We start from the raw sequence: 16,697 nt of genomic DNA, 5'->3' as shown, positions 1-16,697 counted from the left end.
AGCATCGGCCCTTGGCCTTTGTTTTGTTGTTGGCCGTTAAGTTGGCCAAAAATAATATTACATCGTCGGCTAAACGTGAGCTCACGACCAGAGGTTCTTGGTTCAGTTCTTTTTGCCCATTCAGGTGAAGAAAATGTCACTCTCTCTGAGTGACATCAGTATCAATGTTTCTAGTTGTAAAAAAAAAAAAAGGAACCATGGTGAAGAGCTGCTCAAAAAGACACCAAAAGTCATCAGAGGACATGGTGGACTAATTTGCATTTTGATTATGCTGTATTTGCCACACCAGTCCTGCTCTCCCCAGGTGCTCAGCAGAGAATGAGGTTACACTGTGTGTATGTGTGCGTGTATGAAGTGCTGTGAATCTGAATTGTTCGCATCAGATAAGAAATAGAAAATAATTGTTTGTTTTTTTTGTGTACCAACAACACCACATCAGTTTCTTACGAGAACAAAGCTGTTGGAAGATCTGGAGTATCACAGAGGCATCAAGTTTGCAGCAGTGGCTAATGTACTCCTCAAGTACTCCCAGAACTCCCAAGTGTGTGTTTGAACATGTGTGAGTGTGTGTGATGGCTTATGTACTGTATATATGGATATAAGATTTGTAGCTTTAACCCTGGGCTAGTGCTGTAAATAAGTTTGTTTTCTTTTCCGAATGTCTTTGTGGTGAAATAGGCGAGAGATGACTCAGTCTCAGACAGTGTAATGTATTCAGGCCTTCAGCCACATTGACATGCAGAGGAGATGTCCTGTCTGAGATATTGTAAGTCTAAATATTTATCAAGTTTTAGACACACACACACACACCGCTGTTTGATACTTGGGTTGCTGTAGGTTACTGTGCTTGGCTGCTGTTACTCAATCTAACATCAGCCTAATGTAGATAATTTTGCAGTAGTACAGTGACAGCGCTGAAGATTGGTAACATTTTGAGCCGATTAACTGTGCAGTACATCACATCAGTGTCCTGCCTCTCAGTGAGTGCCGCCAGCAAGAAGGTCCAGGATGTGACATCCAGCCAGCTGCTTGGCAGTTTGCTGCAGTGTGGGGCTGGATTGACAGTTGGAGCGATGGAAGCTCAACTTTGGTCCTCTCCATCGTTCTTCATCATCTCAACCCCAACTCTACTCCAACTGTCAACACACACACACACACACAAACAAACAAACACACACACACACACACACACACACACACACACACACACACACACACACAGAAACAAACAAAACAAACTTACCTCCCTCCACCTCTTTATGTGTGTGTGTGTGTGTGTGTGTGTGTGTGTGTGTGTGGTCTCCAGACCGCAGTAGCGTACCATCAATCCTCCAACTGTCAGGGTCTGCTCAGCCCTGCCTGCCGCTGGCATACTTAAGCACCAAGTTATATAACGGAGAAAGAGTGAAGAATGGACCAAAAGGAAGGACAGTGGTGGAGAAGGTGAGAGATGAGAGAAGAAGGGAGGTCAAGGAGGGGAAGAAAGTGAAAGACAATGGGAAAGAAAGAAGAGGCAGATTGGGAAAGAGAGCAGACTTGGTGGCTGTGTTCATGCTTCCTGGACTTTCTGGACATCGGATCAGGCTGTCAGACATCAACTTGCCGAACTGTTAACTAGTTCTTCCATTTGGCGAATACATTTCAGAAGGCTGTTCATCACACTGGCGGGTTAATGTTTGTACCAACATAGTCATGTAATAAAAACAATGCTGAGAGTCTCAGCCTCATTTTGGTGACATTTACAGGCGCGCTGCTTCTGTCTGCTCTGACACAGACACAGAGACTTCATGATACGTTCAGGTGCACCTCATAAACTCTATTCTTGAATGGCCACAAAGGTTGCTTTCATTACAGCATTTTGATAATCAGATGCTAATGCCGTTCATTTCTGCAAAGGCAGATTCAAACGAAAAGAACTCTGTTTCAAAAATCTCATCAAATTGCAAACTCAGCCATATTCTTGTAAGACAGGTGCCTCTGGGATGGTTTGCATGTTGTTTATTGCAGCGTTTATTTATGGTAAATCATGTCGTCATTGCACATCGCAGGTTTTCCTCATAGCATGCTGGTCTTCTCTTCTCACACAGTTGAAAGCATTTGCCTCTGAGCATCAGCCTTCACTGAAAGGAAAAGAAATACTGAATTACTGAAGGACGAAGCACACATTAGCAAACAAACATTGGCTAAACCTTGTAGATGTCAACAACCAAAACCTGTCTCCATTTTTCTGTTCTTTCATAGCTTTTGTAAGTCAGTTTCAACAACTTAACAATTTCCTGTAACTCAAAAGCCCATGGACCATAACTGCAATATACAACTACATTTCCTGCACTTCCTGCCCAGTCCAGTAATTCACAGTATTAATTCTGACCCCTGACATCATTCACCTGTTTTGTCCTGTCCTCTCCTGCTCTTACTTTGGTGGAATTACTCTCCTGATCTGTGGCAGATTTACCACTGTACTGCTGCATTTCCTGAATTTTAATATGCTTCCTGTATCATATAATGTAAGTTCAATTTTGCATTGGAATTAGGGACAGGTGAGGTGGAGGGCGAGACATGGGTTTTAAAATTGGGAGAGCTCTATGGGAAGACAGTGAGGAGGGGAAGGGGATAGAGGGGGAGCGAGGATGCTGCCACAGGCTGTAGAAGAGGCTCACATCTTCAGGGGCTGTGTATTGATGAAAACCAGCAAGTTCAAAGTAAAGGTATGCGATGGCCTTGAGACACTGGGCTCAGGCTGCAGTGTCACCCTTTGATTGTTTGTTGCAGATTTATGCAGCAAGTGCCTTAAGTTGATGTGGGAGGCTCTGCTGTACACTCCTTCTCTGTGAATGCGCAATGATATTTTTTGGGCAAGAGCAAAGGAAATGAGAGTGAGAGCACTGTAGTGTTGACATCATGTTTCTGTGCTTGTTTCACCTCTCTCTATCACTCCTCCATTAAAAAAACAGACATGCAAACCAATCATAGCACATTAGAACTTTTTTGTTTTGTGGTCTGCCTCAGAACTCTAAAAAAGCCTTTTAGTCTGTTGAGTCCCCATCTAACAACATCATCAGCATCATGACAGTTAAAGAGGCGAGATCAGATTTACAGTTTGGGTCCTGCATTTTTGCACCTTGCCGGCTCTGCCTTTCTGTCACGCCGGGCATAAATATGCAAACAAATATAAATGAGACTGTCTGTTGAGATAAAGGTAGACAGGTTGAAGTGGGGTGGTTTGGGCTCACGCATCACAGTTGGAAAATGTATTTGGTTATAGTCTAAATAGGATTTAGAGTACCATCTGTGTGGGTGTACCGCACTGTTATTGTATCTGAACACCCTGGCGTTTCACACTTTCAAAGAACCGCCGGATTACTTTGTTCACAGAGTATGTAGGTGTCAAAGAATATAAAGAATTTACATTTGCAGACTTTTACCTCTCTAATCTCACAGTGAAGAGTCAGAAACTTTTGGGGTTCAATTCATTTCAGCCCCATGGCCTTCATTAAAAGTAGGTGTGTGGGTGCAGGGATGCTGAGCCATGGTGTGTGATTGATGGCAGTTACAGTAGTAGGACTTTGCTTACATTGGGCCTGTGTTACACCTGGCTGCAGTCTGTTTTGTTCTCTATAATTACTTAGTCTTAGTTTGTTTGAGGGGAACAAAAGTCATGAAGTAAATCTCCCACCCCCTCTCTTCTCCTAGTATAAAAATGACTGAGACAGGCAAACATTGTATAGGGATGTCTTAGGGTTTTAAGGAGCTCTTTTATGCAAGCTTGGCCATTACCACATTGCTGTGTTCTTCACTGCTCAATAAAAACTAAGGTTGCAGGAGAGGGCCCCCTTAAATCACTCTGATTTACCTAGGTCTACGTGTGTGTGTGTGTGTGTGTGTGTGTGTGTGTGTGTGTGTGTGTGTGTGTGTGTGTATTTATAGGACTGTACGTGTAAGAGACGTTCTCCAGAGTGCTTGCACACACACACACACACACACACACACACACACACACACACACACACACACAGACCGCTCTGTCACTGGCGAAGAGGCAGCCCGCTTGCCGCAGAGCGTGTACTTGAGAAAGGACACCTGAGTTTGTAAATCAGTCCTCCTCTCTTTCTCTCTGCGCCTCCCTGCTCTACTGTTGTTCTCATTTTGCTTTATCTCCGTTTTTAATCACCCCCTCACCAGTCTCTCACTCTTTTCCTCCTGTCTTCTCATCTTTTTCTCAGCTTGCTTCCTCCTGTCTCATTGCGCTTGACCTTTTTTCTTCCTTCCTCTTGTCTTCTCACACACACGCCGCCCCAGCTTTACCCCAGTTCTTAAGTTGTATTTGATTAATTTTTTTTCTTTTTTTCTACACTTGGATGTCTCTTTGATACAGAACATATGTCTCTACAACCAACTCTTTGTACTGTGCCTGGTAATTATTTCTTTCAAAGTTGTCTGCCAATTTGTATCTTACTGTTCTTGCCTTACCTTCTGTTGTTTTCTCAAATGTCTGAGGATGGAAAAACACCCCAGATTTTTTTTTGGGAAGATTAGCGATTTAGCCCTAATTAAGCCGTCCCACATAAACCTCCATGACCATAGTGGATATTCAACAGCGTGGCAATTCCCTCATGTTTTTCATAGCGCCCCTATGTAGAAAATTTGGCTGGAATGGAAATTCTCACTCCTCTTAATTAGATCAAGGAATCGGCAAGAAGTCTTGTAGTGTTTATCCACCCATTAGAGCCCATTAGAAAGCAGAGACACACTCCCAGAGCTCTTTAAGTAAGCTGTATAGACAGCGACACACTGTTTGATGTTTTGGCAGAGTGCTGTTATGTTTTTTTTTTAACAGTTGGACATGAAAGGACGTGGAGGATTCAGATTTTTAAAAAGTCGTATCAAATGAGCATGTCAGGAAGCGTTTGTGTGGACTGTAGGTGGGGGAATACAAGCGTCAGAGACATAAAGTATGGACTGATTAAGACGTTATTAACAAATGTAAGAGGATTTTGTAGTCAACATTTCTGAATGATCAGGCTTACACATGATTATGCAACAAAAATCAGGGAATTCTCTACTTCATCTTAAAAGTATGACAGGGAAAGAAAATCTTTCCTTCTCTTGAAGATCAGTATGAAGAATAGAAATATTTAAAGCGAGGTTGACCCTGTTCACTTACAATTGTTTTTTTTTTTGTTTTTTTTTTTCACTGGTATTGTGACCTTGTTTATTTATCATATGTGCCCCACTCTGTGCTCAATACTGCCTCAGACTAAATTAGAGCCCACCACAGTCACAGCTAAATCCTCGTAGAATCCTTTCTTACTTTGAAATGCAAAAAAAGCTAGAAATAGCACCTCACAGTAAGATATTAAAAGTCTGGTGGTGTTCAGGGGCTGGAAGCTCTCACAAGCCATTGCACAGACAGAATTTTCCAACACAGTATAATTAGTACTACTCTCATTTTTTATGAAAAGGGCTGCTTTATTAAATATAATCTTTCTGTCCAATTACTCATTAAAGGTGTGTACCATGTACAAATTCTTTCTACATTTTTTATCTATTGACCCAGAGTGTGCTCTAATTAAAGCTGATCCTTTAATTTGTCCTTTAAAATCCAGCAGTATAGAAAGTACTGAGCCGAATCACCAGCATGAAACTGACTACATGTTCTTATGAAGCTCAATGTTCACCCAAAAAATCACAACAGCGGCCTGCAGTACATACTCAACTTGTCACACAGACAGAGGAAGTTGTCAAATTACAGTATCTGAGATGGGCCAATTCAGGGAGTGAATGCAGTAAAATTGTTGCTTTTCAGGAGTGTTTACATGACTCTGGTTAACTGCACTGTTGACGAAACAGCCAGTGCCAGTTTGCAGTAATCCATGTCAAGGGAAATAGGCCTGCATACACCACCACCAATGTGTGTTGCCCTCTACACTCTGAAAAAAAAAGTCAGTATATGGAATAATATTAGATTAAGACAAAGAAAATGACAAAATTTAGGTTGTATTGAAGGATCAGCAGTAAGGTGCCCGCACTATAAATCAGCTGAACTCCTCATTTCAGTGTTTTTGTTTTATCTTGAAGTGTTTGTGACACTGGCCAATTATACATCAGAGCTAAAATTTCTCTGTCCAATCAGCATCGTTTGTAATTCCAGTTTCTGTGTGATCTCACCACTTTCTCTCTCCCCTCTCTTCTTTAATTCGATTTCAGGTTGGCAGTATTAGCTCATGAACAGAAACCCTTTTATTGAATTAGCATTGCCACTGTTTGACTGAACGTATTCAGTTAGCTGAGTTCCGGCTAATTACATTGTAGCTCGCACACCAAGTTTTTGCCGACAGCCTTGACACAGTAATTACATGACATTTGCATGCACAAACACATGGTAACATGATCACATTCATTCACATGGGCATTAAATACATGCGTGTGTCTATGTGCAAACATGCATATTGATACAGATGTTGCACAGGCACATTATGTGTACATTTTCTGTACAACAACACATGCATATACAGAAACGCCCCACACAAGAGGAAACACACACATCCATTGTGTTTGTAAATGTCAACTTAGCTTACTCTCCCATGAGGTTCCGTGTCGGAGGATGTTGTGTTACTTTGGTGAACATTGTACGCTTGGTCCCAGTGTGATTTTGGTTTTGTGTGTGTGCTTGTGCTTGTGTGTGTGTGTGTGTGTGTGTGTGTGTGTCTGTGTGTCTGTGTGTGTGTGTGTGTGTGTGTGTGTGATAGAGAGAGAGGGAGAGAAAGGGACAGTGATGAGATATGTTGCATAAGGGGGTGCAGTGGAGTGTAAAAGAGAACAGGTGGCTCCCGTTTCTGCCATCTAGCTTTATGTGCCATATTCCCCATTGTGTGTGTGTGTGTGTGTGTGTGTGTGTGTGTGTGTGTGTGATAGAGAGAGAGTGAAATCCCATTTCTTTGTGAGTGGGGATTTGTGCATGCCTTGAGCGCATATCTCAATACATGCACATGTTAACTTGTCCTGTTTTTCTCTGAACGTGTGTGTGTGTGTGTGTGTGTGTGTGTGTGTGTGTGTGAGTCTGCGTGTGTGCCTGTTCTTTAGTGAGCAGGGTTCCGGTTGGTTTAGAAACAATTAGAACAAGCTGCAGGAGCTCAGAGAGATCGTTCTCCAAATGTCACCCAATTAACAATCTATACTGAACACACAACAGTGCTCTCTCTCCCTCTCTCTCTCTCTCATGCAGCCTGTCTCTCTATTTGTCTCTGTGTCTTTCTCTGTCTCGCCCGCGCTTTTCCTCTTGAGACATGTTGAGTGAATAATCCTTGAAGAATGGCAGGTTCACATCTGACACTGACTGGCAGACAGAAGGTAGAGTAAATGCTTTAGTCTCTTTAACATCCATCTTTTTCCTGTTTCTCCTTGTCTTTCTCCCTCAGACCAATCATCCAGGCCGGTGGTCAGGACTAGGCAGCAGCAGCAGTCTGCCTCCAAGGGACCGAAGGGTAGTGCGGGGTGCGGGGGCAGCACTCGGAGGGGACCACTCTAACCAGCACCTCCCCCACCACTATCCACCTCTGCACGGCCGGCCTCCTGCCTCTGAACGACACACTGCCAGGGAGGAGCGCCGCTGCCAGGGGGTGTTGGCACAGCCCACAGCCCATAACCCTGCTCCAAATGTGGCTGCGGGCTCGTCCAGCCTGTCCTCTACCACTTCTGCAGTGTCAGCTCAAGCCTCACCTACCACCCCAGCCCAGCTTCAAGTTTCAAATCCATGCCCAGGCTCCGGTTCAGCGGCTGCTAATCACACCTCGATTCCATCTCTGTCCTCTAGGCAGCCAGAGGGGGTGTCCTCCTCTTCTGAGTCCTTAACTCAAGGAGGAGGAGGTGGAATGAGTCTGTCAGGTGGGGTAAGGAGAGGAGGAGGAGAGCACCATCCCCTTAGCCATATCCCCCGTGCAGTCGGGGCCAGCTCCTCCTCAAGCCTGCACAGTCTTGCAAGCAGAGGGAGCCCCTCTCAGAGCATCTCATCGTCCGTCCAAACCGCCCCTCAACCTCCTACTCCTTCCTCAGCCTCCTCGTCCTCCTCCTCCTCCTCCACGTTTACGGGTCGTTTAGGACAACCACCTCGAGGCCCTCTGTCTCTGCATAGCTACAGTCGTAAAAACGTCTTCCTCCAACATTCCCTACATACTTCGGAGCTGCAAGCTCTGACGCAGAGAGACAGTTGAGGGCACACAAACATTTACACCATCCCAGACACAAGCAGCCATATTGACTGAAGTGACAAAATGTGTGACTTTATGGAGAAAATGCTGCTCCGCCGGTACAAGTTTCTCGTGTCCCAGTTTCCCCAGAATCATCAACCACACGAGCTTACAATCACACTTGTTTCTCTTTACAGTCCAGACCAACCCTATGCTGACATTTTGTTCATGGATTTACTTAAAGACACAGTCATTCGCAAGGTCACACACACACACACACACACACACACACACACACACTGTGAGTATGAAAAAGGCACTCACCCGTCTATCAGAACTCCCACGTTGTGTCATGCTGACAGTTTAGATGTGCTTACGCCCACAGACACACAAAGTGCATGCACTCACAACCTCACACCCGTGCACACACACAGACACACATCTGATCACACACTCTTAAATACACACTTTCACACAGAGACATCATCTGTGATATCTCTGCCTCACAATCTGCACAAATAACAGGTCGTTAGAACTGAACAAAGAGACGAGGTATGTATTTGTGTGCGCATTGTTAAAGATTTATTTTTTATCCATTTATTTGACCGTTTTTATCTGTTTAGACCATGTGCTGCTTAAGGAAATATGGGACTGAGCATAATTTGTGCTGGTAAGGACATATTCTCACATTGCCAAACGTCAGATCAACTCTTCATTCCTCGACGTCCACTGACCGAACTCCAGATGAAAATACTTAGATGAACGTCCGCACTATGACCCTTTTACTGCATGCTTTTTAAAATGTAAGGAAAACACAGGTGAGCATTTTGTACTGTGACAAAAGCAGGATCTGGATGAATTTTAAAGTCTTTTCATAATGTTTCAGTATCAATTCTCACCTCAGTGTTTCAAGAAGGGAATCAAACCTGTCGAACATGACCCTGAGTGAGAACACCAGTGTTTTGAGATCTGAATGTCTGCCCTGTTGGTCACTTCAGTGAGACATTAGATGAACGTTTGGCTTAATACTGGACCACTGTTTTTTTTAGAAATATAATGTTGCAATATTACCCACATTATATACAAGAATCAATGTGTATCTGCATCATTGGAGTAGTACAGTACAGAAGTTGAAATGAGGAGTTTCATTCTAAAATGAGATATCTGCCATTTGAACAGGCACTTCAGTATAATTGAAAAAAGACACTTGAGTCACATAAGTAGCACTGTTGAACCATTAAACTAACAAAATCAAAACACATAAGACAACGAGATTTTTAGATTTGGCACAAGCAGCATTATGTATGTTTTCCAAAATGGGAAAAAAAAGTATCGAGGTTTTGGAATGAAGCCCTTCAAGTCTTCTTAAAGGCTGGGTATTGAACAGGAATACTCACTGGTGCTTTCCTGAATGACAGTGTCAGAAGGAAAAAAATGGTTCAAATAATGACATTACAGCTGGCTGACACATTTTCTATGACAATTTTACCTGAGGCAATCAATTGAGTAGAGTCTGATTCTGCTTAAGGGAAAAAATGACAGAACAAATATTGCACAGAAAGTTGGTAACTTGATCAAATAATGAAAAGAAAGAAATTGAAAACGTGATTTTACAAACTACCCCATTTGTAAAATCGTCAGCATCAGGTTTTTTTTTTTTGAATGTTTTTTGGGTTTTTTTCTGATACCCAGTCCTTACATGTTAGCCTTCTTTTATCCTCCTGATCTCAGATGTGTTGGTGATCGTTTGAAGAGCTGACCTTATGAGATGGTGTTTGGTATAATCAGGCTAGCAATTACGTTGTTTTGGACAGTAGGACAACTGCCTTTTGAATGAGATTTACATGAACTGTAACTGCCGTGATCTGAACAGCATCATTCACACACACACACAAAACGTGTCACAATTTAATAAGTGAGAAAACCCACCTTTTCTACATCTTTGAACAACTGAGCCGCATAACAACCTGCTCAATCTGCCACTGTTGAATATATTTGCTCCGTTCAACCGACTAGACCGTCGAGCAGCCCTTTTTTCCCTGTAGGCTTTAGGGTAAACAAATCTTATAATGTCAACCGGGAGGTGGGAGCCAGCTGCTGAGCACAGGCCAGAAGTTCACGGCTCCCGGCGTCGACAGAAAATGTTAGATTTTGAAGAAGTTGTTGACCTTGTCTGTCTATAAACGGCACCTGGCTGTAGGGGAGCTGGATAAATTGTGTGTGTCTGCGTGTGTGTGCTTGTATGTGTGTGTTGTAATGCACACCTCACGAGGCAAGGGAAGGTAGAGGTGAAGAAAAGCCTGAAGGAAGACAGCACTGCTCCCACTGGAGGAAGTTCCAACTGTCCCTCTGCTCTGCTTCGCTTGCACACTGTTTCTTCTTCTTATCCCTTTTTTTCCTCTGAATTTTCTCTTTCTCTCCTCATTTCTTTCTTCACCCTTTTTTCTTCATTTTGCATCGATCCACTCATTTCCCCTCAATCTTTCCATCCCCCTGTCCCCCAGCATCCCACTCTCCTGCATGCAAACTCAGTAGCTCCTTACGCCCCTCTCTGCTTTTTCAATCCGTTATCTTCCTTCTCCCTCTCTCCCATCGCTCGCCTGCTTAGCTTGCTTTCCCACAGCTTATATTGTCATACAGGGTACCTATCACAGACTCTGTAGCAGTGGCTCTCAGTCCTGGGCATTGGGACCTGCAGCACTGCTGATTTTCATTCCAACTGTCTAATCAGGGAATAATTTTACACCTGGTGAATGCAATTAACTACCTGGTAGGGTAGACGGCCATCAGCAATGTGACTCCCAAGGATCTGGACTGAGAACCGCAGCTGTAATGTGAGCAGAACGTTCCCTGCTTGGTTTGTTTACAGGAGGAGGGTAACAATGTTTTGTCGCTGGCTGACCTGTGAAGAACTCCTATTTACATCCCTTGTCAGTGCATGCATCATAATGTAGTTGACACCATGTGAAATACCATGAGGGAGTATTTGGCCCTGTTTGCACTGCCCACTCAGGTTTCATTTTTTCTGTCTCAAACAGCTGTGCTCGTTTCAGCTGTGTTCAGATCAGTAAACCACAGAGGTAGTTTTACAGGTTAATGTCACATATCATGGAAGGGAAAAAGCCACGTCTGAGATGGCGGTTCAAATGTGGCACTGCACTGAGGGCTTTTAAAAGACATTGCTCCCTGTCACATTGTACGAGTGAGCTGATATTGAATTTCACTGCTGGGAAACAGTCTGTAATCATGAAGTGGGCACACCTCACAAACCTCATTTGTTCACTTTATTTAGCAACGTGCTGTGCATTTAAGACAGTTTATTTGTTGGGAAGTTATTTATTGTCTGCTGCCTTATTTATATTTATTGCCATAGAACCAGTTTCCTAAAAGCATCTTGGCACTAACAAATAAAGATAGCAGTCATGATGATAATCATCATATTATTGTTATGATTTTAATGAATTCCAGATATTACGCTGTCTTAGCTTTTTAATGTGCTTACTGTAATAATGTTTGTTTCTTTATGAATTGCTGTAATAATGAAATCGAACTGTATAATTGTACATAAATTATTGTAACTGTTAATGTTCACTGTTCATGAGCACAATCATTTCCGGCTCATGCAAATGACACTGAAGACTCGGGTTCACAGGCATTGTTTGCTGGCTCACGACAGACTAAAACAACAACAGAAGTGAAGATTTTGTTTCAAATGCAGTCAGAGGTCTGAGGTGTTGCCAAAGCGTTTCAGGCTATACAGTAAATTACCCATCAGAAAACTAATCTGGCAAACTTTTAAGTTCATTTTACATGTAAAGGCCCGTTGACTTGCTTATAGGTGTAGGATCGCTGATTTAACCTGTCCCTTCTTTGAAATCCAGCCTTTGCACTATGACTATTTCTGCTTGAGATGACAAACTTTTGCCTACCGGTGTCAGAAAAGTGGATGATGATAATCTACTAAAGCTGCTTTTTTTCAGTTCAGGATGAAGTCTGTGGTATATGAAACTTGGGTGGACTCATACTGTGAGCTTCTGACCAGTTAGCACTTAAAACATTAGGGATAATCGTCCATATGTGGAGGAAAACAAACACTCTTTCTTCAGAGAGCTGTTTTTCACTTTACATCCTTCTGACAGTTTAGAAGTTTTATCTTTTGACAGGAACTGCTTGATGGGCTTATCTGTTGTCCGAAAAACCTTGCAGTGTGTGTTTACCCAAAGTATTTCTCTGCAGTTTTTGTCCAAGATAGTTTTTTGTCACTCTCACACAATTGTTTGTTCACGAGAACTGTTTTATCAAAAGATTTTTGTCCACTGTCTCCTTATTGTTAATATTTAATACAAATAAAATTGAGGAAAACATTTAGTGGAGATCATAATTTGATTTTTAGTCACTAATGTTGTGCTTTTCATTGGGTGTATTGAAGCAATGAAAATAAATCTGCCCACCACCAAAGGAGAGCAGAGAATCTATGGCACCTCAGCTTCATCTCTCAGGCTGGGTAGATTTCACTGTACAAATCCCAGAAGAAAAGACTGAATAAAATCAAAGACTGAAAGTGGAACGTACAACAAAGTGATGAGGAAAGAATAAAATCTTAGGGGCCATCACTCGAAACGATTCAGCTGAGAAAAACTTTTGCAGCTGTAACATCCGAGTGGACTTTAAAAGGTTGTACACGGCAGCGGGTGCAGACAGAAGTAATTTTACCTCATTTGACATTAGCCTCCAACCTATTTGAGTGAGTTTTCATTTGGCAGTGACCATAAAGTATGGAAGTGTTTAGAAAATCAATTACATTAGAATGAGTTTATGTGCATGCATGCATGTGTGTGTGTGTGTGTGTGGGATGTAGACTTTGACTGTTTACCCCTTAGGGAGGACCCGTGCACGCTTCTCATTTCTGGATTCACTCAATTAGTGTTAGTGATGTTATAACTGGCTGACTAGCGCACACATACACACAAGCGCGCAGGATTAGAAGACAGCAGTTTTGATTCTAACTCGCTGTAATTGATATGACAGAGGGTCAGCAGTAAGCACACTACTGATTAACAGAGCTTTGAAGTCCGAGCAGATCGAGCTACATCCAGACAGAATGTGTGTTTTTGCTGTGGATGGTGGATCCTTGGTAGGCTGTAAAATTTGCATTTCTGGTGTTTGGGATGTAGTCCAAAAAATCAAGTGCTAAAAGGGTAATTTGATCTGTTGATTGGTAGAATTATTATTGATAATTGATAACTACTTAAGTCATTTATCACGCAAATATGATATATATGTAAGTTCCAGCCTGTCAAGTCTGAGCTTTGTCTGCTTTTTTGCCATCCTATCCTTCATGCTCATGGCTCAGACTCCAGGTTTTTCTCCTTTTTTCTTATCTTTCTCCTGTTTTCCCTTCCCTGGTGTTTCCAGTGTTTGTGTCTCTGTCTCCCTGCCTGTCCGTGCCAAGAACCATTGTGAAGCTCAGTGACAGTGGCTGCAGCCTTCGCCATCTTGGCAGTGCCTGACTCCGCCAAACTCCTTGTTAATCCAAAAATGGGCATAGAGGTGAAGTGTGGGTGGAGGTGGGGCGGGCTGACTGAAGCCTCGTTGCTGAAACCTAGCAGCTGCTGTCACTCACAGCGGCTATGCCCATAATTATGCATAACTTTAAGCCTTAATATAATTTAAACAAGTGAGTTATATAGAAATTCACCCTGATACAGTTTTCATGAACAGGGGAATAAGCTATAGAGAGCAAAACCCTCTTGTATCAGTCTGTCAACATGTTTATTTCTGCTGTCACTTTGGACATTTTAATGTGGGGGTCTATGGGGATGGACTAGCTTTGGGAGGCAGCCTCAAGTGGACATTCAGGATACTGCAGTTTTTGGAATTTTTCAGCCCCAGAGGCTGCCTCTTGGTCTGTGCTTGTCATGTGTCTGTGGGCGTGGCATTCCTCTCTGCACCTCACCTGCTCCAGTGCTCCTCCTGATTGCATCAGCCAGCACACCTGCTCCTCATCATGTCATCAGCATGCAGTATTTAAACCCTGGTTCTCCAGTCCCTTGCTGCCAGATCATTTAGTCTGCATTTATGGTACAAACATTAAATCCTCCTTGTGTTTTTGCTCTAGTTGTTGCTTCCTTGCACTCCAGGTCCAAAGTCCACCTGTTGCTCAACAACTCCCAGCTGATCCTCACCTGCCATCAGTCTCACCGCTCTGATGCTCATCACCTGCTTGCCTGCCTACCATTCATTTCTCCAAACTCACCTCACCTAGCACTTTGTATTCTGGTACATTAATGACTTCATGATAATTTTCAATTTTTTCTCACATTTTGTAGAGTAAGAAATTAGTCAACTAATGAAAAAGTTTCACAATTAATATAAGAAAGAAAGGATGGATTCAATATGAATCAATAATCATTGGTTGCACCCTTATAAAAATCCACTGGAAGGTACAAGTTGCTTCAAAGGCAGAATGAAATCTCACAGTCAACGGCTGGTGAAACTAAAATCAAGCAGCCCTGACTGACCTGCAGTCTAAACCCAGCAGGTTGGCTGCTGATTTTGTTTGGCGTGCAGCATTTTGGTGAACAGTCTGTGAGTTCAGTTCAGCACACAGCAGGCAAGCAGCGCTATGGCTGACTGCACGAGAGCCACAAAACTCTCCCTTTTTATGGAATGCTGCAGGAGAGTTTACAGGATGCTGGTATTGTGCTTAATGACTGCACAGAAAAAGGTCAAAATAAAATGAAACACAAAATGAGACCTTTAATTTGAATATAATGATGATTAAAAAGCTCAGTTTAAAACGGAAAAACAAATGACTTTCTATTGGCCCTCTATCAGGCATAACTATTGTCTCTTAGAAGGTAAAACTATGCAGTGGACCTGACTTAAATAGGTTAAAAAATGTGGGTGTTTGGTGCAGGCAATGCTCTTTAAAGCATTTTAAAGAGCATTGCCTGCAGCAAACATTGCATGAATCATTTACCAATAAAGTGCTGACTGGTTCCAACTGATACTTAAATGTAGGTACAGTGGAGGAAAACAAGAGTATGGGGAACAAGGGAGTAACAATTGAGCATTTTGAAGGAAAGTTCATTAAGCTCCTACCTATGGGGTACATTGCTGGCAAACAAAACTGATGTTTGGGGAAAATGGTGTAAACAGCCTTGTTCTTATTGTGTAATTAAAGAAGAAAAAGGGGAGAACAGCTTCACATTATACTACAGCATTTCATTAGTTACCTTATTCATACAACAAAATTACCCTGTAAATTGCTAACTGTCTAATAAAGTGTTACCTTATTTTTTCTCTTCTAACTTTGCAGTCCCAGCTCACAGCTGCAGGTCACCCTGCACAGGGCTGTCTCTGCTCTGTTCTGTTCTTTGTTTTAAAAGATTTGTCTCAGTGGTTCAGCGGGTCAGCTCTTTACATGCCCGAGGCAAGTGTGTTCCCAAAGCTGGGAGCAACACAGACAGCCATTCACACATTTCAACCGCAACCTTAAATGGGAAAAACAGCCTGTATATTTTTACCCATACAAGCCAAGCCTCCATCTTTTTGGGATGGAGAAAGTGACAGTACTAAAGATTGTTTCACAGCTAACATTAGTCAATCCTCCTATTTCCATTTGCTAACTTCTGTCAATGGATTCCCATAACTTTCAAATTGGGGGTTTACAATAAACATATTCTGTTCACATTGATACAGACTCATAAAAACATTAATTTTGTAAGAAAGTAAAAATATGAAACAGTGAAAGACTTATTAGATCTACAATTTTTATTGGACAAATGTAGTTGAGGACCTCAGATCTACAGCTTTGTGGACTGATAATGAGACTCTGATGAGCCAGGTTGTTGGTGGCTTTGAGTTTGAGTGTAAAAGTGTGAATTTCATCTTGTTGCTTGCTCTGTGATTGCTGATTGCTGGCTGCATGTTTCACAAAGTGACTAATTTGTCAAGATCACACAAATCTTGTCTTAACATGAGCCTACTATTTTTGTAAGGTTTTTAATCACTGTTTTCTCAAAGCTGGCAAAGCTTGAGTCGAACCCCCACTGAGGGAGTGATTTTACCTAACTGGACAGCCGGTCTGATGGAAGAAAAGAAGTTGAAGAACTTAGTTTTTACCTTTTAAAGCAATTTTCCTTCAAACCTACATGTAACTATTTCCGTTTTGATTGTGAAATGTCGTATGACGCCTGTGGGTGAAGTGTTTTGGATTCATTTGTATGGACTTGGATGAATCTCGATGCTGTTGTGTTTCATGAAAAGACAAACTGAACTGAATTTGTGAGAGAAGTGGCCTGAAGTGTCTGAAGCTGAGGTACAAAATAAGTACTTGTATGGTGTAAACAAAGAGCACACAGCATCTTTCCATGTTCAATAGCTGGATAATTCAGAAAAATTTAAACATGAATAAATCAAAAGAGGGAATCTTCAGATTGAAGGTGATAGCTGAATAGGATCTATTACTTTGCAGTTCTGCTTTTATCACAAATGAGGTCATCACCT

At 42.3% G+C, this 16,697-nt stretch overlaps 1 protein-coding gene across 5 annotated transcripts in view; it reads left to right on the top strand.

Annotated features, from left to right (window-relative positions):
* ccser1 (coiled-coil serine-rich protein 1) overlaps positions 1–12,547 on the top strand; it is a 119,858-nt gene extending 107,311 nt beyond the window's left edge. For 2 of the 5 annotated variants that reach the window (XM_076730616.1, XM_076730617.1), the window contains exon 11: positions 7,419–12,547. In XM_076730616.1, coding sequence (XP_076586731.1) covers positions 7,419–8,210 — 792 coding nt within the window. In that variant the 3' untranslated portion in view covers positions 8,211–12,547. The remainder of the gene's footprint in view (positions 1–7,418) is intronic. The other 3 variants (XM_076730618.1, XM_076730619.1, XM_076730620.1) reach the window with 3 other exon arrangements.
* The last annotated feature ends 4,150 nt before the right edge of the window (positions 12,548–16,697 follow it).

Source organism: Chaetodon auriga, chromosome 5 (genome assembly GCF_051107435.1).
Source record: "Chaetodon auriga isolate fChaAug3 chromosome 5, fChaAug3.hap1, whole genome shotgun sequence".
NCBI lineage: Eukaryota > Metazoa > Chordata > Actinopteri > Chaetodontiformes > Chaetodontidae > Chaetodon > Chaetodon auriga.
This window is presented reverse-complemented; position numbering and strand designations above follow the sequence as displayed.